Source organism: Hypomesus transpacificus, chromosome 26 (assembly GCF_021917145.1).
Source record: "Hypomesus transpacificus isolate Combined female chromosome 26, fHypTra1, whole genome shotgun sequence".
In the NCBI taxonomy this organism is placed as follows: Eukaryota; Metazoa; Chordata; class Actinopteri; order Osmeriformes; family Osmeridae; genus Hypomesus; species Hypomesus transpacificus.
The window spans coordinates 3,526,935-3,548,288 of record NC_061085.1 but is presented as its reverse complement, the minus strand read 5'-3'; the positions used below and the strand labels follow the sequence as shown (position 1 = coordinate 3,548,288).

The following is a 21,354-nucleotide window of genomic DNA, read 5'->3' as shown; positions in this document are numbered from 1 at the left end:
CGTTGACCTTTTGTGTTATTTAGTTATTCCATATTCCAAAAAAACAACGGAAGCCAAGCATGTTTCTGGTTCTGACATCCAAAATGGACAAAACTATATTATACGACCCTATTTTTTGGTTTTTGCAGATACCAGCATAAGTATATGGAATAATCAAATCAACGAGTTTCGTTGTTCCATTTGTGTTATATGGTTATTTAATCATTTCAAATAAGAAAAGAAACAATCACAAAACAAGCCGTTGAAGTCTACTTAAATGTGGGGTTGAGTTCCTGTGACGTAACGATATTACAGCATTATTTTGGGTTTGTGAACACGGGTTGTAGAAAAACAAATGGCCACCAGGTACACGGACCCACCTCCTATGACGGTTTCATTCAACATTTCTCTTTGAAAACACGACATACAAAGACATCACCCTCCTGGAAAAGTCAAAGCATCAGCTTATGCTGTCAAAATAAAAATATATACTAAACAAAACCATTTATTTTGGGAAAGAATAATAACCCTTAGCCTATACTAACCCATAAATAGCATTTATTTTCATCATAGTAAGGTCAGTGAGTGGCATGCGGTGTCATTAACACATTATACAATAAATAGCCTATCCCTTTAAATGTCCTCGGTATTAGAAGGGTATACGTTGAAATTACCTTCCAGTGCGTCTATTGGTCCAAATGAATTGGCGGGCGTAAGTCATAGAGGTTGTAAAGGTTGATCTGGATGTTCATTGGTTATCGTCGTGGCTACGTTTCCTGCATTATAAATGCAGGTTAAAAATAGCAGCGGGTCTCATTCCTGTGTGCAGTTGACAAGGAAAATATTTTGAGTAACCCTTTAATCTGGGCGATATGAAGCTCGTTGAGCATTTATAGTAGGCTTTTTCTTAAAACACAATCGTTTTAGCGCAGTTGTGAACGTGTCTAATCACTCTTCGAATTTGGGACTGCACAGGACATATGCACAGTTTTTTTTTTGTTGAACTCTGGACTAAATACGAAAACATATTTTCGTAGGCTTGCGTTTGATTACCCAAACATTTAGCCTACCAACATGGAGTATAAAATTGAGGCCCATCGGATTATGAGTATTTCTTTAGGAAAAATGTATAATTCACGAATACAACGCGGTGGAATCAAACTACACAAAAATCTACTGGTTTCTTTAGTTCTTCGTAATGCAAGGCACATGTATCTCAGCGAGTACTATAGCGGGATGTGCTTGAGTACCCCGCAAGTAGTATCCCAACAAGAAGAAAGAGAATGGCGGGAGGGGCACATGGATTTGAATCAAGATCAATGTATCTCCATTGCGCCAGATCATTTAACTGGAGCCCCCGCCGAGGATGCTCCCGTACAGTTGAAAGACAACGGCCATTCAGCTGTGGCCAACGAGGAATCCGCTGATGTTGATATTGCCACGATTCCACAAACAGATGGTACAACTAAACTCGAGAGCCCTGATTTGCACTACGCATCCGAAGGGTCGGAGACCCCCCCAGAGGCCTCTGAGAACACAGAAATTACCACCGACGATGTGACTGTCACCTCTTTGAAAATGAATAGTGCTCTGTCACAAACGGGACCTAATGTGGACAAAGAGTCACCAATCGATGACCAGATCAGCAGGACATTTTTGGGAGACAAGTCAGACATACTTAAAGCGCACCGGTCTTGCGTCAACAGAAAACGGACTTCTGAGAACCTTGAACTTCAACCAACAAAAAGAACAAAAGTATATGCCCAAAGCGACTTCGACGCAGACGGTAACGAAGTATGCGAAGAAATGGACACTGGCAATGTAACGAGTTTGATAACCATATTTGGTTCTAGTTTTTCAGGACTTTTAAGTAAGGACACTGCGCAGTCGGTTTCGGAGGCTGATGACTCGGGGTCGGGGCAGGTCTGTGATCAGATGCTCAAAATCCTCAACCCGTGGACTACTGCCATTGTTGCATTTTAAATAGGCTACTTTCATTGTTCTCTGTGTTATACATTTGAGCTTTGTTTTGGGGGTCCTTCTGAAAATGCCGATTATTCTGTGCTCTACAGCCATGCTTATTGTGTTGCACGTGGTCCCCTGTAACATTAGGGAAGTAGGGGATCCTAGTCACGGACTACAGTTAGCCTAATCAATGAGTGAGCCCTATATTTAGTTGGAATTAACACGTAGTGAGATGTGGGTATGTTTATTATATATATACTACTAGACGAAACAGAAAATATGCAATTTGAAATGCAAGAAAACTGTATGCTATTCTGTACACATGCAATATGAGTTCTTACGCCTTCTGTGCACATGATGAAGTGAGGTGCATCGCCACAAGCTTTACATATAGGCTATTGTCAGTGCAATGTCTTTGTTTTATAAAGACCTGTAATACCCACATTTATAGATTCATGTGTGTACATTTTGCTTTTCAATGTCTGCCTTTAACCTGTGTATATTTGTTATTCACCTCTAGTAACTGCATGGTGGACACATAATGAAAGTATTTTTCCAATCAGTCACTTGTCATATTCATTACATGACAATTCAATTTGGTAACCACATTATTAATGATCGGTTTCAATTCCTTCTTTTCCCAAAGTCCATTTTAAATGTCTATCATACTATTCAAACATATGTTCTTAAACAATTCACATAATGTTGTAGTTTTCAATGGGGCATGCATACTTCATTGTGTAATAATGAATCTCCAACAGCAATTCAGCTACTTCAACATGTTAATTAAAACACCAACAGGTCATGTTCTCAAAGTCCTAAATCAGTTATGAAAGGTGCAATAGTTATATTAATAACAGTGTTTTACACATTGTACTCGAAATTAATGTTTTATTATTGACCTTCATGAAGCAGCAATTGCTGAACATTAAATGGATGTATTAAGAGTCCATTTAGGTGACAATGTTCATCCAGTCCGATTATTGCAACCATACTTAGTATAGCTTAACCAAGAAACAAACCTGTCAAGATATGTTTGCTATATGATTTATGACTCAGTTGGTGAAACTAGTCACAGGTCTAAAACCAGTTTCCCTGCTTGCTATAAAGCATTTCTATTGTGCCTACAGGCATGTCAACTATGCTGTCTCGGGTTTCAGGTCTAACAGGAGAGACCTACTTTATCGAAGCTAATCCTGCTATGTTGCAATAGTGAATACGATTACTGCACGCTACTCAATATGTCAAGAGTATGGCCATCATGATGGTGCTTTCATTCAAAATGACTTGCCGTTGTCAAGTCTAAGTCCACCACCAAAGTCTGAACAAATTGACATCTAATGTACCTCTATGTCAATGATTTAAGCTTCCAGAGTGGTCTATTTGAGGTTAGTACAGTTTCATCAGTAAGTGCAAGTTAGCCATGCATTGCTACTACATGACAGTATCTTTCATATCGAAAACATTTTGTTTGTTGTCTCATTGCCATTTGTTTGCTCTGCTAAATAGCCTACTTATTTGTTAAAATCACATATTTATCACAAGTTTATTTTCCCATGTTATTGATTTGATTGTGCATATAGCGTAAACTAAATCTTACATTTAAACAGTCTTGTGAATGACAGAAGGGGTTGTAAGAAGATAAAGCAAAACAATGTGACTACACACCAGATATTAGTTGGTAATGAGACACTGTGTATAATCTCCTGTTGAGGTATAAATAGCCAGCTAACAGTTCAACAATGGCTTTTAAAGGGAGATGATCGTAAATATGACCTCAGAGTCTCACTCATAACACTTTTACCCAAAATACTTTGACAGTATGCAATTAAGATTTAGTATAGGCCAGCCTCTTGCATGGTCCCATTCATTCACACAAACATTGTAAGGTATTAATAGACATGCTCCAGATCAACTAGCAAAGGGTGACGCTAATGCTGCTGAATCCTGGCTTGGTTAGCACGGAGAATGTGGATCAATGGACTCCTGGTCCAAAATAGGCATTCAGCCCCACACAGAGAGAGAGTTAAATAAAGAGAAAATGGGGGGGGTGGGCGACTTTATTAGGGGTTGTAATGTCTTGCTCTTTACCATAGAGAGCTAAGAAATGGTTAACAGGCAAGTGGACAGACTTCTGGAGGGGCAGACAGATAGGGATTTGGAAGTTCAACAGAGAGCTTAGTAACATTTGTGAATAAGCATATGTCGTTGTACTGTTTGGTATCTCATAGGGGATGAACCAAAAGCTCAGCTGACATTTGTAGCAACTGCTGTGAGACTGAAAGCATGCAATTAAAGAAGAGTTGAATTCAATCCTCATGGGAGAGAGAAAGTGAACTGAATAACACAACAGATTTACTTTTGAGCCTGTTCCGTTTTGTAATCCTCCAAGCAATTTTCTATGATACACATTCTCCACTGCTTAGGGATGCTCATGATCAACCAATTATTCCACATTCAATTTGGGCTGACTTTCTTTTTGGCCTATCAGGGGGAACTATGATCTCCACTCTGATAGCTACAAAAAAGAGTCGATTTAGATAACATTTCCTCCCATGCTCAAAAACCAAAGAATTCCTTAATTATATAAGGTCAGGTAAGTAGGGCTTACAATGCATATGATGCTCTATACCTCTTTCAGAAAAATAACTACGACATTTCTGTCATTCTTTTTCCAGAAAAGGAGCTAAAGTGGCCCTTCCATTTGGCCTGGTATTCATGTCTGTGACCCCTTTTGGAGCCCAGACAAAATAAGGTCTTTGTTTATCTTGGGAAATGGCACAGGACAAAAGGAAAGGGTTGAAATGGGGGGAAGATGGGGTGGATCAGTGTTGGGGGAGGGGTAAGGGTAGACTCCTTGCAGCGCTCAGTGTTGAGGTTGGGCTTACTAAATTGGGAGCTGCACGGGAACACAAGGGGAGGAAAGGGAGGGAGATGAAAAAACAGCCACAACAGATACCTTTAAATATGTAAATCGGCGTTAATTTTACAATAACTAAACATATTTTTGCAATCACTCTTGTCTTTTGCCAGTGTGACAACTGTCCCCGCCCCCAACACACGTAAACACACATGCACACACACCCTTTTACACGCAGCTATGTTAATCTTAAGTGTGTGTGTTTCTGTATTTTTAAGTGAGCAAATGTGATAAAAGATGCATAAAGTATAAAGTAGCCTGCTACAACACAAGTTGTGTGAGTGCGCAGGAAGCAGACAGTTTGTTGCTTTTAAATTCAAAAGTGAACGTGTCTAAGTAGACCATGATAGCTGCTTAGCGCAAGCTATGTTCACTTCAAGCGCTTGTGTTTCTGTATTTCCAGAACAATAATAGAATTTCTTTTTTTACGTACGCACGCCTGGACGTTCCTTTTGTGTCCCAAGTATGCAACACAGAACACAATGACCCTTCCCAAATGTCTTCTTACTGGCGATTCTCAAACAAAGCAATGCAGCAGTCATATCTATATAATAAATATTTTAAATAGGCTACATTAACCTTACATGGTATTTGGAGATAGATGATAGTCTATGGGTGCAGTGGATGTCATGTAATTTTTGGACGGTATTAAGTTATAGTTGTTTTAACCATATTCATGTATGAAGGCAGCTAAATTTGCTGCTAGTTGTTGATCGGAATAAAAGTTGCTACGGTTGTCAAAACTTTAGCTAAATCTAACCATCAAAACGGCAAAGTTGGCATCACGGCATTATTAGCGTTCTACCACTCCCTATGGCTGACATTTATAATACACCCATCACGCATGTCACATCTGTAGGTACACGTGGAATGACCGGATACAGGCGTTTGGAAGTCTCAAATTGGACCAACAAATGCCTAAAAGCTAACCCTCACGCATGGATTTATTTAGGACTAATATATCCATTGTCCTTGAACATTAAAAGCTTGGAGTGATCTGAAATTCCAACAATATACACAACACACTGAACCTTGCTTTTATATAAAACCTGGCCTTTACTACTTGAATGTTGACTGACTTTTTACACACCCAAATTATACCTTTGAAACTACATTACAGTTAAGCTTGGAGTAAGTAGAACGACACAAAGATATCAAATACTGTCTCACAAGAAGGGAGAATAGTTTATTCTTTGTAATGTGGGAGCAAGATGTATGCAGTTGCTCTGTGGATTTGCAATATCTTGGGGACACAGCTTTGCTTACCATTTACATTGTGGTTCGCTGGTTGAAGTTCAGAAACAATCAATACATACACAAAATTGTTAAACCAGATGGACCCAGCACACTTTACCATACATGTGGCCTCTTGGAAGAAATGAAAAGAAAAACTAGTACAATACTAGTAGTAGCGTGGCATCATTTGTCGAAGTACCTCGTTGTAGTTCAAGCAAATTACAGATTTGTTTCTTAAAAAGAAGCCAATTGATAGTCAGAAGACATCACTTACATCATGCCAAACTAAAAAAATGATAAAAATAAAAAGTTAAAATGAAACTTTCTTCAAACTTAACATGGATCATGCAAATAAAGGGCACTATTCCACGTAAACGTGCCACTGCTATAACAAGTCTGTCCAGCATTTCACTTAAAGGATTTAAAACTGTGAATTTAAAAAGATGAACAACTCCCTCAAGGCTACTACCATGAGCATATAATAGTATCTGAACTATAGAGTACAACAAACCACACTCAGCTACAGAAACACAAACAAAACATAGCTGAAGTTTGAAGGCAATTTGAAAAGAACAGACTGAAAAACAATTATAATGGAAACTACTGTATACGTGCTTCCAATTCTCATGTTCCAAAATTTGAAATAAAACTGGACAGAAGTGTATACAAGAAGTATATGCAAGACAATCTGTACCCATGGGCAGCATATTGAAACATTTACAACATGTTAGATCTAACACAGATTTTGGCTTTCATGTCACAAATCAGGAGCAATATAGATAGAAATTAATGTCTAGTTTTAGGTGCAGAATAGCACAAGACCAGGTAGGTTTCGCAAGGTAAAAAAAAAAAACACATACATCAGACAAAAATAACCAAAAAAATATCTAAATTTACACGACAAGGACATTTCCACACACTTCTTTTTTATACCATGGACCAGAACAGCAAGATGCTTTTTAAAATAGTCCAAGAATGGGTCAAAAACATTTCTGTACACTTTAGAATCCACCTGAACTGACAGCTATAAGCTTCAAATTGTTCCAATCATCCCATTCAACCTAAAGTATAAGAACTTTACTGTCTGTGACAGAACTGAAGTGACAGATATAATACACAACCAACCTGAATAGGTCATCCATATTTTCCCCTTGATGTCAAATATAAAAAAAGTAATACTTTCCCAACCACTTTGATTACTTATGACCCTTGCTGGTTTTAAAAGACACCTGCAAGATCTTGTCTCCCAGACGGTAGCCATTGAGGCTTGCAATGGCCATTGCAGCCTCTTCATAGTTAGTCATGGTAACAAAGCCAAAGCCTTTGCATTTGTTAGTGTTGAAGTCACGGATGACCTTGACATTGGTGACTGCGCCAAAAGGGCCAAACATCTGCCAGAGAATGCCTTCGTCTGCGTCCTGGCCGAGGTTGTAGATGAAGATGCACCAGCCGGCTGTGGCGTTCCCTGGCACGCTAACGTTAGACATGCCACCCATGTGGTCAACGCTCATGGGGGAGAACCTGAGGAAAACAGATTCATTAGGATGACTTTCACCCAAGGGTTGTGTGACACCTCGGTTTGAAGGCATGCATGTGCCAGTTCCAGAAAAAAAAGTATGACTCAACATCTGAGCAAACATCTTACCAACTACCTTCCTATACTTACACAGTTAAGTAATCCACATATTGATCTTATAACAGATTGCAGTCAAATGTTGGCAAATGTTTAGAAAAAAACTATGGATATACTGCTGATATTCTGTCATTTTCAATACAGTCAACATTTTATATCAATATGTGCTCAGTAAATGCATTTATATATATGTGATAGCTCACAAACATTTACTACCATGTTTATTTACAAATGCATGTGTATATATTAAAAAGTCCAAATAAAAGGCATGTGGAATTACATTTTTGGGACAAGCCAACACTAATGCTAATCTAGGCTGTTTTTCAAAAGTCAAATCATACTTTGCTCTGGATTTCTTTTTTCTTGTGTTTGTAGGCTTAGGTTACATTTCGGTATGGTTCACAGCGTTAATTCGGCGGCCTACAATATTCCCCTGCCACACTTCAAATAATGACCCACATTGGGTGGATAATGATTGTGTGTTATAGCCTTAGTTACGGTACAGGTGAGGTTTGTGTGTCTTGTCTCTTATGTTGTTCTGACTACTAGGCTGTATATACTGACCATGTTGAAAAGTTCAATGATGATCCATTTTTATGTTAACATAATGGCCACACACACACCATTACAATGTTGCCATGCAACATTAAGGATCCGATCACTTTAGCAGTAGGAACAAAGGTCAGAGATAACAGATCTGTCACGTCTAAAATGCGTTTGATAGAAACATATACTGATATAATGAATACCCAACACTTGTTCTTACCTGAACCTTTGGGCCTGGTGGTGCACCGGGCCCCCAAAACGGCGGGACGGATTGTGGTAGAGTTGGGAAAGGAGCTGCGAGTTCTTTGCTTGGTTGGGGTTCGCAGCAAACTTCACGGTGATGGCCTCTGAGGCACCTGGGGGTTTCTGTCCATTCAGGTCCTTGATGGCATCTTCTGCTTCAGCCCTCTTATCAAACCGTATAAATGCCACGCCTCTGGAAAGGCCTAAGGAAAAGAAAGAAATGTAAAACATTTCATTAGAAAGTCCTTAAAGAACATTTTGTCCAATACTACCTTTACCATTTTGAGGGAAGTGTACATAAACTATTGAGCTGTTAAAGTGGTACCTACCTGAGGCTTGATCAACCAACACACGCGAATTGATGATTCGACCATAGCGTGTGAACATGTCCTCGACATCTTTCTGGGTCATAGTTTTGGGCAAGCCACTTATGTATAGATTGGCATCTTTTATAGTGTCGGAGCTTGGCCTGGCATATGATACCTAATGGAGAGAACGCAAGTCAGTTTTCCTTCAGCACACCATTACATTTTGGTAGAGAGCATACTAGCATAACCTTTAACTAACGCAGTTCACATGATAAAAGCAAAATTACATGTCCATTAATAAACTTCCACTAACAACAATTTATAGGATATAAATCGTAAAACAATTTATAAAAGAAATGAAATAACCACAAACCAAATTCCGCTTTTCAGTCATGTTAACACAGATATTCAAAGAATAAAAAAAGTTACTATGTAGTGTAAAGTAAAATGTTATTAAAGCAAAAAGAATAAACTAAAAAAAAAAAAAAGTTTAAAAAAAAGGGCTTTTATTCGGCACAATGTCACACAAGCCGAACAACGTCATGGGACATTTGCACTTTCTCACTAGTCTTGAAAAACATAAGTCGTTTCCAGAAAATTAAGAAAAGCTCTTGTATAAACATGTGCCGAAAATAAAACCAAGACATTTTTACCAGGCCTGTCCGATTATTAAATCACTGAACTTGCTATACGTCAAGAGTAACAAAAAGAAAATGAAAGGGAACATTCAAGAAAAAAATGACAGGGATATTTTTTTAAGCACACAATAAACCTTGATACTAACTTATATATAATATACCTTAAAATCCATTTGCAAATAGACACTTTGCAGGAGAGGGATCCTCTCGGCTGCCCAGGGGCTACTTGAATATATCAAATCTGTCAGTTGACACATAAAAATAATAACACCTTTGGCACGTTACCTTGATAGTTTTAGACTGTAGTCTCAGCCCATTGAGGGTATTGATTGCCCTTTCTGCATCAATAGGGTTAACATAGTTAACAAATCCGTAACCTAAACTGTGGCCTAGAGAAAAAAAAAGAAAACAAAATAAAATAACAAACGTTTGTCCGTTTCTACAGACTGGTCTTCGACAGGATCAATCTGTTCAATGTTAGCATTTAGTAAAAGGAAAGGAAAATATTTGTAAATCAGCTACTGATGCAAGACCTGCCATGCACTGAAAACGTAATGGAAAGTAACATTTCGTTGTAAAAGGACTATAGGACCAACAGCCTTGTACAAGAACCATAAAATAAACATTCTCCAACATGGCTTCAGTCATAAAGAAAGCTACTTTGTGGAAACTAATTTAAAATAATTGCTGATTTTCCAAATAATCATCTGTACAAAATATTTACATGTAGGCTAGCCTCAAAGACCAGAAATTAAACTACAAAGATTTTGTTAAGATTGTCAGACAAACGTTCTGGTCAAAAAACATAACAAAAATGTAATGAAATAAATTCAGAGCAGATCATGTAAATTGACATGACTGGATTTCAGCTAACCCCAAAACAGTAAAATAAAAAAGAGAAACAGGTAAAGGAAATAACATGTTGAACAACTTGAATACATTGTACAATTGGACACAAGAAAAATAAATGTAATACTAAACTGCATCAAAAATGGCATAGAAAGCAAAATACATTCACAGTACCCAGCAAATAGCCAAGCACGTCGCTTAAACAGATTAATACATCAAAACTTGTGGAGAAACTAGTATTGTGAACCAAAAGACAAAGTAAAATTATTTCCCCCACCCTTGAATTGATCATGTGGAACAAACTCGAGAGAAGTCAAAAAAAAAATGTTGGCACTCACTCTGGCTTCTGTTATATGGATTACCTGCCACTTTATCCCGGATGAGTTTGGCAGACTCCACCTCCCCGATGCTGCTGAACAGGCTCCGCAGCTCATCCTGGCTCATGTTTTGAGGCAGGTAATTCACAATAAGGTTGGTTTTTGCATCTTTGTGTTCATCTCCCATGTGGTCTTCATAACCGTTGTCATAGACTTCTTGCTGCAAGCAAATGCATTCAAATTAGTGACAATAACGGTCATTTTAAGGAATTACAGTTTATTCTTTTGTATATTTTACTAACAGCACTCAGAATTGTACAGACTATTTACTTGAGCATCAATACGTAATATTTAATGAAATACAGCAACCTGTTTTCAAAATATGTTGTTGAAGAATAATCGCTGCATTTTAGTTGCAAGAAAAATCATTTGTTCCATGGGAATACATTTACATCGAAACTAATCATCTCATTCATGACTCAACAACATGGAGTCCCATTTGTATTGAATCCAAAAAATGTATCCATTTGCAAAAACTAGGGATCACAGATCAACTACACTCAGTTTAAACCACTATCCGCAAAGGCCGAACACATCGGTTATTGGTGACAGACGCAGTGACGGTTGACGATGGGTAAATTTGCTCCTATCGCCCAACCAGAATTGGGGGGTTGCAGTACATTATTAAGACTTAGTCACGGTTATGAAAGTGACAGATGAAACATCTGATATGCTGTACTAGCCTGGAAATATCTGACATTTGCTAATCATTATGTTGCCCATCCCATCTGAAAATGTATTGACAACCTTTTCTTAAAGTTGAAAATGCATTAGTCATACCTTTATGTTAACTGCATTTTTGTTGCCATGCTGCTGTTTCTCCTGTCTGTCCCCTGACTGACACTGTACCTCACACACCTGTAACAAAAACACAGAATATTTCAAGACATTACAGGATTCTCGTATTACTTAGACAAGAAAATATACATTTTGGATCAATCAAACCAACAGAAAAACAATTCCCTTGTGCTAGTGCAGATGTTCTTAACCCTGGTCCTCAGGGACCCCCTCCCCTGCATGTTTTCGTTGTTTCCCTGCTCCAACACACCAGATTCTAATGAACGGTCGTTACCAGGTTTCTGCTGAGCTAGATAACAATCCATTCATTTGAATCAGGTACTATACCTGCCCATTGTCTTGTAAAGCTTTTTACCAGACATTGGAATACAATCAGAAAGTTGTATTTTGCATCAGATCAAGGGGTTTAGTTTAGATTGTTTTGCCAAGAATTTTGGTAAAACAACCACCATTATGTATCTTAGTAAGTAGTATTGTGTGGATGCATAGTAAAAGCCACCCTGACACTTTAGGTGCACTGTTCTGAGTGACAGTATGAAGCGAAATTGGCACAGCTCTAATTGAATCAAATCATCTGATAGAGAAAATACTCACTTTAAGGTATCTGATGTGTCCCCGTCTCACTGCCATGAGGATGCTTCCCAGTTAAAGTACACAAATCTAAAACAAATATTTGCAATTAGTTAACACATAAATATAGTAAATGCAACAAGTTTGGAGCTACTTAAAAAATAGTTGTTGGCTAACTATGTAAGAAGTCAATTTCTGGGAACTCTATGGTTTTACCTTATTTTAAAATGTAAACGAGTCTTATATGCTGCACTATTTAAAAAGTGGCTAACCAGGTGTATCCCGATCACGCCACCACTTCCCAAGCCCGGCTGCGCAAACGTAGGCCAAGCTGTCTCGGTTTGGAGCCAGTTTCAATGTCAAATGTTTCTACATATTCGACAATCACAGGTAGATTGGTAGTTTTGATGTAGATAGGTCAGCAGAAAACTAGTGAGTAGCCACACAATTAGAGCTAGCTAGCCAGCCTGTTTGTTTTAGATTTACATGCAGGACTGGTCCTGCTAAAATGCTACTCGCTAATTAGCATTAGCTTGCTTCTGTCACTTACAAGCCCAGTCAAACTATGAGACTTTGGGTTTAATATCGATATTTGCCAACCTTAGTGTACTAGTCTTAAAACGCATCTGTACTAACGTTTTATATGCGACTTTTATGCAAGAATAAACATCGTAACTTTTTTAGCTAGCTGACCAAAACAATAGTGTTTCTTATTTAGCTAGCACTAGCTAGCTACTTCTATGTTAGATTCAGAGTTAGTATCGTGCCGCCTGCCGGGCAAACATTGAGTCTAGTTAGGTGGCTACAGTTACGCTAATGTAGTTAGCCGTCTTTTATTTAATGAATAACATGTTAACTGACCGCATGGTAGCAGCAAGAGTCTGCTTGCGACGTGATGCTAACATTGATAACAGACATGTGTGATTTACGAAAGCTAGCTAGGCTAGTAGTAATAGCGGCAATAACGTGCTGCAGCAGATTTCCTCACTGACTGTCGTTACACATAATTTCAACTAGATATTTCTTAATACTAGCTTTGACTTCAACCGATTTCGAAGATAACAAAAAATAAACAACAATCTAAAGACCCAATCGAGCCATTATATTTACCTGCAGGTGAAAGGTATTCTGTTCAGATTTCAAATTGTTGTTTGTGCAACAAAAGGTCTCTCTAGCCACTTCCGTTCTTAGGTTGGCGGATTGCATCCAAAAGTTATGTGTATACACTGCCACCTACTGTGCTGGAGTATTTGACCGGTCATGACCTCACAAATATGCCAGAACTACAAGAAACAAGTTAAGTTAAGAGGTCTGATATCTTCTAAATGCAACACTGATTCATATATTAAAAGTGACACAATACTGCATATAGAAAGTACAGCAAGTAGGCAACTTTATTAGAATTCTAACAAAATGTTTATGGTTAGAGATAAGGAATAGCCTGTATTTTACCAGACAGTTCAACAATAACATCTCAACTACAGTGCAACAATCTCAACAGCAACAACACATTGTACTAAAACAGCACCATATCTTTAATAATCGTAACCAATTTTGTAGCATATGTCCATTTACGAGACTTGAGGCTACAACAGGATCTCAAATGCGTAATAGGACAGTTTTGCAGTTGCCACAATAATGAATACACTGCTAGTTATTACAGCACCACAAAACTAACTCTACACTCTGCTAGGTCATGGTCCCCTCTACACTTCTCTCATGAGCTGCCGCCATCCCTACACAGGCCACTGCCATATGACCAAGCCTCTGGCCCTAGTGACAACTTAAAGGGTTCTGCTGGTAGGTTTGTGTTATGTTGGACCAACTGGCTACTGGGGTGTGGACCCAAATGCACGACTCCACTGAAGGTCAAGTTGACCGTTTTATTGAGGTGAAGGAGAGCGAAGGAGATCCGGTGGGGCAGGCAGGTGGGGCAGGCAGGTGAGGCAGGCAGGTGGGGCAGGCAGGTGGGGCAGGCAGGTGGGGCAGGCAGGTGGGGCAGGCAGGTGGGGCAGGCAGGTGGGGCAGGCAGGCTGATGAACCAGAGGATGTGGTCTGTAGCAGGCAGAGAGGAAACAAGGTATTAGGATGGACTAGATATAGTACCATATACTAGGAGCCGATACTACCTTCTGGACGAAGCGTTGAACTGGCGATGAGTGACAGGAAAACTGGGGTTGAAATACTGTGGTGCTGATGAGGGGATGGGTTGCAGGTGTGTCAATTACACAGGAGGAATGGAGTATGGCATGAAACCTGGAGCCGGCACATGGGTAAAACAGAAATCCCGGCCCGGATTAGGCCCGGGACATAACAGTTTGGCCTGACACCAAAGGCTTTTTTAATTTTCTACTGTATTATCCTATCCCTCATTGCTCTGATGGGTCTTGAACAAGTAGACCTCAAAAACAAGCAACTCGACTCGACTGAAACGTAAACAACACATAGTGACCCTTCAGCCAACTTGGAATATTTGCTCGGAACCCTGTTCTGGGGAGTTCTAAAATTGTCCATATTGGCCCCCCTCATTGCTGCTTGCAGCTATATTCTTTTACACTCCCGGACAGTAGATGGCGATGATGCATATCTCAATTGTGGTGTCAATCTGCCATTAAACCGAGAAGAAGACACCAATCGTTAGCTGACGCCATTGTATGTAACCTATGAAGCTAGCTAGTTCCTAGCTAGAGTATCGGGTTATCAACGTCAGTTAAAATGCAGTCCGTGTTCACATCTACTGACATTATATGATTATTTAAAGTTATCCGGATTCCTGTAATTCTATCGATATTGACCTAGCAGCATTTGATTTTAACCTAAAACTCGTTAGCTTTCTTCTAGACCCTATCTAGCTACGTCGTTAATCGTGCAGAATGAATTCCAACACGAATGTTGTTCAAGTGACTAATGTCTCTCCGAGCACCACTTCGGAGCAGATGAGAACTCTTTTTGGATTCCTGGGAAATATTGAAGATCTTAAATTATTTCCACCGGAGTGAGTATTCGAACAAAGTACAATTCCATGGTTAAGTAGCTAGCTAGACGAGGAACTTGCTAGGAACCGTTCCTAGATAGCTGGCTACATCGTGTCGGACATGGAATTGGGCCTAGTATGCGATGTCAAAAGCGCGGCAGTTGTTGATAGGCTACATTTCTAGGTTGAGCAAATGTCACAATCTACGTGCAAACTCTCGCACGCCAGGGTTACCCTCCAGTAGATATGCTCACCTATTATAACTGCATGTTAACCAACACTACATGATGTTTTGTAAAATTTTATCATTTAGATTTTCTAACCGATCGCTCTAGTTATGGCGAAAATTCGTCTTTCTATGGCCAAATTCTCCCAGTCAGTGTACTTAACTAACTACAATCTCAGACGTTCATGTTCATGCAATCATAATAAGTAGATCCTTTTGACAGTCAATTGTATGGTTAGTCAGACACCAGTCACATGCCAATAACTTAAAATGTTTCAATTGTACAACCTTTTTGTATTTTCTTTTTGTCTCACTCGTACAACTTTTTTTGTATTTTCTTTCAGTGAATCTCCATTGCCTGTGACTTCACGTGTGTGTTTTGTAAAGTTCCACGAGTCTGAGTCGGTTGGAGTATCCCAGCATTTGACAAACACCGTATTCGTGGACAGAGCCCTGATTGTTGTCCCATTTGCAGAAGGTGGGTGATTTTCTACTTGTAGCACTCAGAAACACACAACAGAGCATGCTATTAATGCATCCAAACACCATGCTATAGTCTGCGAAATGTGTGAAATTGTTGATTAAAGTTGTGTGTAATGTAAAGATGAGCACACAAAGGGTTTCAGCATGGTAACACCTGTGGTAGTGGGAGTATTGATCATGGATGGGTAGATCAATGAACTAGGAACTTAATAAATCAATAACTCACTGGGATCAAGTTTTGGCCACTAGGCATGCATGCCTCTTCCTACTGTGGTCCTGTAGTAACGAACTTTCCAACCCAGCCACTGCTGAGTTGGTCATCAACACAGAAATTGCACCTTTACATGTGTAAACAGGATTTGAAAGTTTATTTTTTTGTTGTAAAATGTTCTCTCTGTTATTTGTCTGTTGTGGTTTTTGTAGTGGACATTTACAGACCATCTTCCTTGCTGAAAGTGGTCTTCTGCTGGCATCTGGAGATTAGAACATTTTTGGCAAACAAGCCTGAAATCCCCTTCCCACTGTTGTCCTGCAGTAATTAATTAACTCTTCATTTCTCTTTGTTCAAGGCCTCATTTTATGCCAAGCATAGCCATAAATGCGTTGTTGGCAAATTGTGTTTTGGGGTTCTCCAGGTTTCCAAACTTTGACTGAAAAATGGAGAATGTCCCATCTGTTTTTGAGCATGCTTTAACATATGTGAATCACGTTAGGTAACAACTGGTCACTGATGTATGTTGGAGCAGGTCTAGCTGTATAGCTGTGTCTATGCTACACTTGTAGCAGCTATTGATTTGCAACAGCTGGTTTGTTTTGAGTTTTGTAGAATTCACCCTCTAGAATTTTCTACAACCATTTTGGTGATTGGGAGATTCCCATGTTAAGCTTTTATTTTGGGAATTTTACCTGCCTAAATTTAGTTTGTTACATATGTCTAACAGTCCTTGTATACATAATGAGTGCTTATCCAACTCAAAATACTTACACTATTACTAAATGTGAAAGATTGCACAATTTTGCAGGGAAATGCTTTTTTAATTGATCTTGTCCACAAGAGGCTTAAAGGGCTGTCTCAGTTTAACGGTGGTTTCTTTTTGTTGTTGTGTTTTACAGTTCTTTTTCCTGGTTCAGCCAGTCCTAAATACCAGGCCCTGCTGAAAATACCCTTCAACAGTTTTGTCTTCTGCAGCTTATCCTGTTTCTGAAGTGTCTTTTCTGTTTGTGGTGTGTGTGATGTGGGCTGGGAAGGGTATATGCTGCACTGTAAAGATGAAAAGTATAACATTTTTCATTGGCCATTTCGCATTTAACATACATGAATCATCCCATAAGATTTGATGTCAGTATTGGGCATGTAGTCCACCATTTTATCAGGGCTTTTGCTGGCGATAGCTTTTGTTAGGTGCCTATGATTTCCACAATGTGGAAAACACTGACGAAATTGCAGACATATTCAAATAAAAACGGCAACTATCGGAAATTAGATTTTAGTAAGAGGATATTGGATATATTTGTCATCAATTATTTGATTTTATCAAAAGTTAAAATATCGGTGTAAAACGTTGTCACCATGAATCCCACACTGTGAAGCAGTATGGAAACTTGCATGAGTTTTTCGTTCGATGAAGCAGAGCCTAAGATAGTCACTTGAAAGTTCAAACCCTCCCAGAGAACTACAAAAAATCTGTCAAATAACCGGTTTTTACTTATGATCTCGTCACGCCACCATTTGTTGGGTTGAAAGAAATAAGAAAGTTTGAATCTAGCCAGCAAAAGCCCAGTAAAGGAAATCTGGTTCTTCCTCGTCTATTCTAGTGAATGGTAAGTGATCACAGATGAGCAATGAGTGATGAACTGTACCCTGCTGTCTCCTCCCCAAATCATGAACTTCTGTTTTTTTGTATCTTGATGTTTTTGTGTGCTTTATAGCGCAGCAGCCGGCGCGAGTCGCTTGTTCATAAAACATCTAATGAAACGTGAGAGCACATCCCACTGGACAACTGGCTGTGCTTGCTTACGTTTGGTTCATGACTTAAAAAACAAGTACAGGTGATACCATCTTGGCAGTGTTGACCACAGTGTGTATTGTGACTTTAACAAAAAACAACAATCATAGTATTGCAATGATAGCTATGTAAAACAGTGTGGTATCAGCATTTCAGACAAAACATGGAATGTATTTTTTTTGCTACGTATCTTTTGGGGTAGTTAGACAGAGGGCGGCTTGTCTGGTTTTTGTGAGTGTGGCGGGTTGTTCTCTGAGGTGTTCACTGATCCCGGCTTGTTTCTCTCCAGGAGTAATTCCTGACGAGTCTAAAGCCCTGTCGCTGCTGGCCCCAGCCAATGCCGTGGCAGGAATCTTGCCTGGGGGAGGCCTTCTCCCAACACCAAACCCTTTGGTAAGTGAACCGGATCTGATAACCCATTTGACTGCGTCATGTGGATTAGGTGTCTGACGTTTTTTTTGCTCTGCGTTTGCAGATGGGAGGCTCAGCTTTTGGTGGTTTAGGAGGCCCGAACATGGAATGCATGTCTGCTATGGGAATGGCCGGAGCCAACATGAACCCCCAGGTTGGATATGATTGTTTCACCGGCTAATCCGTCACTGTGGGTTCATACTGCTTGTGGAACTGTGAATTGTAATGTGTTTGTAGACTAATCATGTCATATATATTTTCTTTCAGGCCCTCTCTGCTGATTTCCTCAAGCTAATGCAATCAATGGATCCTAAGTAATGGCCTTGACAATTTCACCCAATATGAGCAATTCCACAGACTGTTGATTTTCTGGTTACCTCGGACATGGTGACAAATTGTCTCCTTGTGCTTTGCAGGTTGAATCCGATGGCTGCCGGGCTAAACCTCAACTCTGGTATGAAGACTGACGCCTCCAACAAGGAGATCGAGGAAGCCATGAAGAGGGTCAGAGAAGCCCAGTCTCTCATATCTGCAGCCATTGAGCCAGGAAGTGAGTTCTGTGTTGCTTCCACCGGTGACACTAGCAGTACCGCAGCCAATGGAAGATGCAATGGAACGGCCTCGCCCATTGCAGACACAGCTTCTTTCTTCTCGGACAGCATGTGATAACCACGCCGTTTTGTCTTGGCAGATAAGAATGACAAGCGCAAACACTCTCGCTCCCCGTCGAGGTCAAGGCGGAGGAGATCCGGTTCTCGGTCGAGACACAGGTAAGCCTGCAGTCCTCTGGCTGACTTGGACTGGAACATCCCCTGCCAAGAAAGCAAAGCAGCAGCCACGTGGGAAAGTTGGACTTTTGACCCCCATTTGCGTGACGCATTCGATATAAAAAATTTAAAAAAGTACTTGAAGCAATGGCTCAAGGTCTTGGTTCTGTTGGCAGGCGATCGAAGAGCAGATCTCGACGCAGGTCCCAGTCCAAGAATAGGAGGCGTTCCAGGAGTCCACGGAGGAGGAGGTCCCACTCCAGAGACAGGAGCCGACGCAGCAAGTCCAGGTGGGCGTGGACCCTGCATACTACTGCCCCCATGCACACAAGACAGTAAGAAACGGACTTAACTGGCGGCCGGAGACGTCGTTAACACTTGTTTTCCGTTTCGGCGGGCAGGGATAGGAGGAAGGAGGAGAAATTGAAGAAGCGCTCCAAGACGCCCCCCAAAAGCTACAGCAGTGCCAGGAGGTCTCGAAGCATCAGCCGGTAGGTGGAACGCAACGGAGCTCTTGAGACAAAATTGCGGTTAGTGGGTTTTGTCGGATGCACTGGGGATGTCTCAAAGTGATGGGTGGGTTTTTCGTTGCCTGCGTTACCAGGAGACGTCGAAGAAGCCGCAGTGCATCCAGGTCACCAAAGAAGTCCAGGTCTCCAAAGAGGAAGCTGTCGAAATCCCCTTCCCCTAGAAGGTCAGTACGGTACAGTCCCGTCGTACCCAGACGTACTCAGAGCCCGGTCAGGGAGCTTTGAGTAGTCATGAAAAATCCCCTTCCCCTAGAAGGTCAGTACGGTACAGTCCCGTCGTACCCAGACGTACTCAGAGCCCGGTCAGGGAGCTTTGAGTAGTCATGAAAAACCGTATCTGCATTGGAATGTCATTCTGTAGTGTCTGAATTTGACCTTTGACCTGCACAGGCACAAGAAGGACAAAAAGAAGGATAAAGAGCGAGAAAAGGAACGGGGCCGCGAGCGTAAGGACCGGGATCAGGGTAGAGACGAAAGGGAACGCTCCACCAGTAAGAAGAAGAAAAACAAAGACAAGGATCGCAAATCAGACGGCGAGAAAGGAGACGTTAAGGTTTGGAACAAATCAAGTGTTCCCAGTAAACCAATAAAACAGGTGGAAAACGCAACCCCCATTTGTAAACTCAGAATACCGTTCTCTCAATGTGGCAGGTGAAATCCTGTGTTGTGCGTCTGTCACTCAGAACTGTCTAACCCATAACTTGCCCATTTAGGTGACCAGGGACTACGATGAGGAGGAGCAAGGTTACGACAGCGGAAAGGAGGGAGAGGTGGAAAATGAGGAGGAGACCAAGAGCGATTCGGACTCCTCCCCCAAGCCTCAGGATGTCTCCACGGAGACGCCAGAGGGACAGGTCCTCAAAAAGTCCAAACTGAACGGGGATGACCATCATCAGGAAGACATGGAGATGAGTGACTGATGACTCGCTCTGTTGATGACATGACTCAGAACAGCCATCGTTACGCGTACCATACTGTTCTTTTATACAGGGCCACAAGATTTATGTGCCTGCTGTCTAAAACCATATTTAGTTATGTGTAGTCTTAAATGGGAAGTTTGTACAGTTTTTTTGCATTTTACTGAGATCCCACCATCTCACCCAACTGGAAAAAAATGTTTGGTTTAGCTTCACCCGTTTGTTTATCTTACATAGAGCAACCAATATGCATGTGTCCCAAATACCTTTAGTAAAGAATGGTTAACGAGTGTGTCACGTCAGGCAACGTTCTAAGATTTCACACTGCTGTACTTAAGTTCCAAGGGCCTTCAAAAAAAAAAAAAAAAAAAAAAATTGATTTCCTTTTCTCTTTTCTCCTTTTTTAATCTTGAAAGTAGTTTTTCATGAATTCATGAAATTGAATGAATTATATATTGAAATATTTCACTGGACATAAGTCTCAAACACAGCATATTCAGTTGTGCAGAGCAGGTTTTCATCTGGATTCCTAATAAATAATCTTTGAAGAAGTGGTTGTACAGTCAAGCCATAATTTTAAATGAATATTCATGCGGTACTGTACATCTAATATCCTGTCATTTGAGTAATTCAAAGATTTTTGTTATTTATGCTATTTGATACATGCTACAGTCCTCGCAAAGTGAGAAGACCATAAGGCAGTACTACATTTTGGATTTCCTGGACAATTTTGTGAAGTGAGGTCAACAGACATTGAGGTGACCTTGTTTAACTATCAGAATATTTTCCCTATACCTAAAGTCAGTTGTCATAGTGTCCAGTCCACATGCAAATTGCCACATCAAAACAGTCAGCATATGTCCCTAAACCCTCCTGAAGCAAGGTTCAACGCCGTCAATAAATATCAACATCTTTATACTACTGCACTGAAAGAAAACCCACATACCGGTAAACCTCTCAGAACTGGATTGAAGGTTG

At 40.3% G+C, this 21,354-nt stretch overlaps 3 protein-coding genes across 8 annotated transcripts; 2 read left to right on the top strand and 1 right to left on the bottom strand.

The window, feature by feature from the left end:
- Positions 1-777: 777 nt before the first annotated feature.
- Positions 778-2,388, top strand: ier5 (immediate early response 5). The gene has a single exon (XM_047049566.1). The coding sequence runs from the start codon at positions 1,054-1,056 to the stop codon at positions 1,960-1,962; it is 909 nt and encodes a 302-aa protein (XP_046905522.1). The 5' UTR covers positions 778-1,053; the 3' UTR covers positions 1,963-2,388.
- Positions 2,389-6,030: 3,642 nt separating this feature from the next.
- Positions 6,031-13,264, bottom strand: LOC124487560 (ELAV-like protein 1). 4 transcript variants are annotated; one of them, XM_047049967.1, is made up of 8 exons: positions 13,173-13,264; positions 12,087-12,152; positions 11,475-11,552; positions 10,656-10,854; positions 9,754-9,857; positions 8,852-9,005; positions 8,500-8,725; positions 6,031-7,621 (listed from the first exon to the last, which is right to left on the bottom strand). In XM_047049967.1, exons 2-8 carry the CDS (start codon positions 12,120-12,122, stop codon positions 7,297-7,299), a joined length of 1,122 nt encoding a protein of 373 aa, XP_046905923.1. In that variant the 5' UTR covers positions 12,123-12,152; positions 13,173-13,264; the 3' UTR covers positions 6,031-7,296. The 4 variants fall into 4 exon arrangements, with proteins under 4 accessions (XP_046905923.1, XP_046905924.1, XP_046905925.1 ...); XM_047049968.1 differs by having other exon boundaries at positions 10,680-10,854; XM_047049969.1 differs by lacking the exons at positions 9,754-9,857; positions 11,475-11,552; positions 12,087-12,152; positions 13,173-13,264.
- A 1,421-nt stretch (positions 13,265-14,685) lies between these two features.
- LOC124487559 (serine/arginine-rich splicing factor 11-like) lies at positions 14,686-20,924 on the top strand. 3 transcript variants are annotated; one of them, XM_047049963.1, is made up of 12 exons: positions 14,686-15,057; positions 15,607-15,740; positions 18,041-18,144; positions 18,227-18,316; positions 18,430-18,476; positions 18,579-18,712; positions 18,854-18,932; positions 19,106-19,219; positions 19,331-19,420; positions 19,534-19,623; positions 19,850-20,054; positions 20,173-20,924. In XM_047049963.1, exons 1-12 carry the CDS (start codon positions 14,936-14,938, stop codon positions 20,377-20,379), a joined length of 1,416 nt encoding a protein of 471 aa, XP_046905919.1. In that variant the 5' UTR covers positions 14,686-14,935; the 3' UTR covers positions 20,380-20,924. The 3 variants fall into 3 exon arrangements, with proteins under 3 accessions (XP_046905919.1, XP_046905920.1, XP_046905921.1); XM_047049964.1 differs by having other exon boundaries at positions 14,689-15,057; positions 19,850-20,012; XM_047049965.1 differs by having other exon boundaries at positions 14,689-15,057; positions 16,859-18,144.
- The last annotated feature ends 430 nt before the right edge of the window (positions 20,925-21,354 follow it).

Excerpts from the sequence above, each read along its gene's own strand:
- ier5 (XM_047049566.1), top strand. The coding sequence starts at position 1,054 with ATGGAGTATAAAATTGAGGCCCATCGGATTATGAGTATTTCTTTAGGA.
- LOC124487560 (XM_047049967.1), bottom strand. The coding sequence starts at position 12,122 with ATGGCAGTGAGACGGGGACACATCAGATACCTTAAA. Across the intron at positions 10,855-11,474 it reads AAAATGCAGTTAACATAAAG|CAAGAAGTCTATGACAACGG; the intron begins GTATGACTAATG and ends ATTTGCTTGCAG. Across the intron at positions 7,622-8,499 it reads CACCAGGCCCAAAGGTTCAG|GTTCTCCCCCATGAGCGTTG; the intron begins GTAAGAACAAGT and ends TGTTTTCCTCAG.
- LOC124487559 (XM_047049963.1), top strand. The coding sequence starts at position 14,936 with ATGAATTCCAACACGAATGTTGTTCAAGTGACTAATGTCTCTCCGAGC. Across the intron at positions 18,933-19,105 it reads GGTTCTCGGTCGAGACACAG|GCGATCGAAGAGCAGATCTC; the intron begins GTAAGCCTGCAG and ends TTCTGTTGGCAG. Across the intron at positions 19,220-19,330 it reads AGCCGACGCAGCAAGTCCAG|GGATAGGAGGAAGGAGGAGA; the intron begins GTGGGCGTGGAC and ends TTCGGCGGGCAG.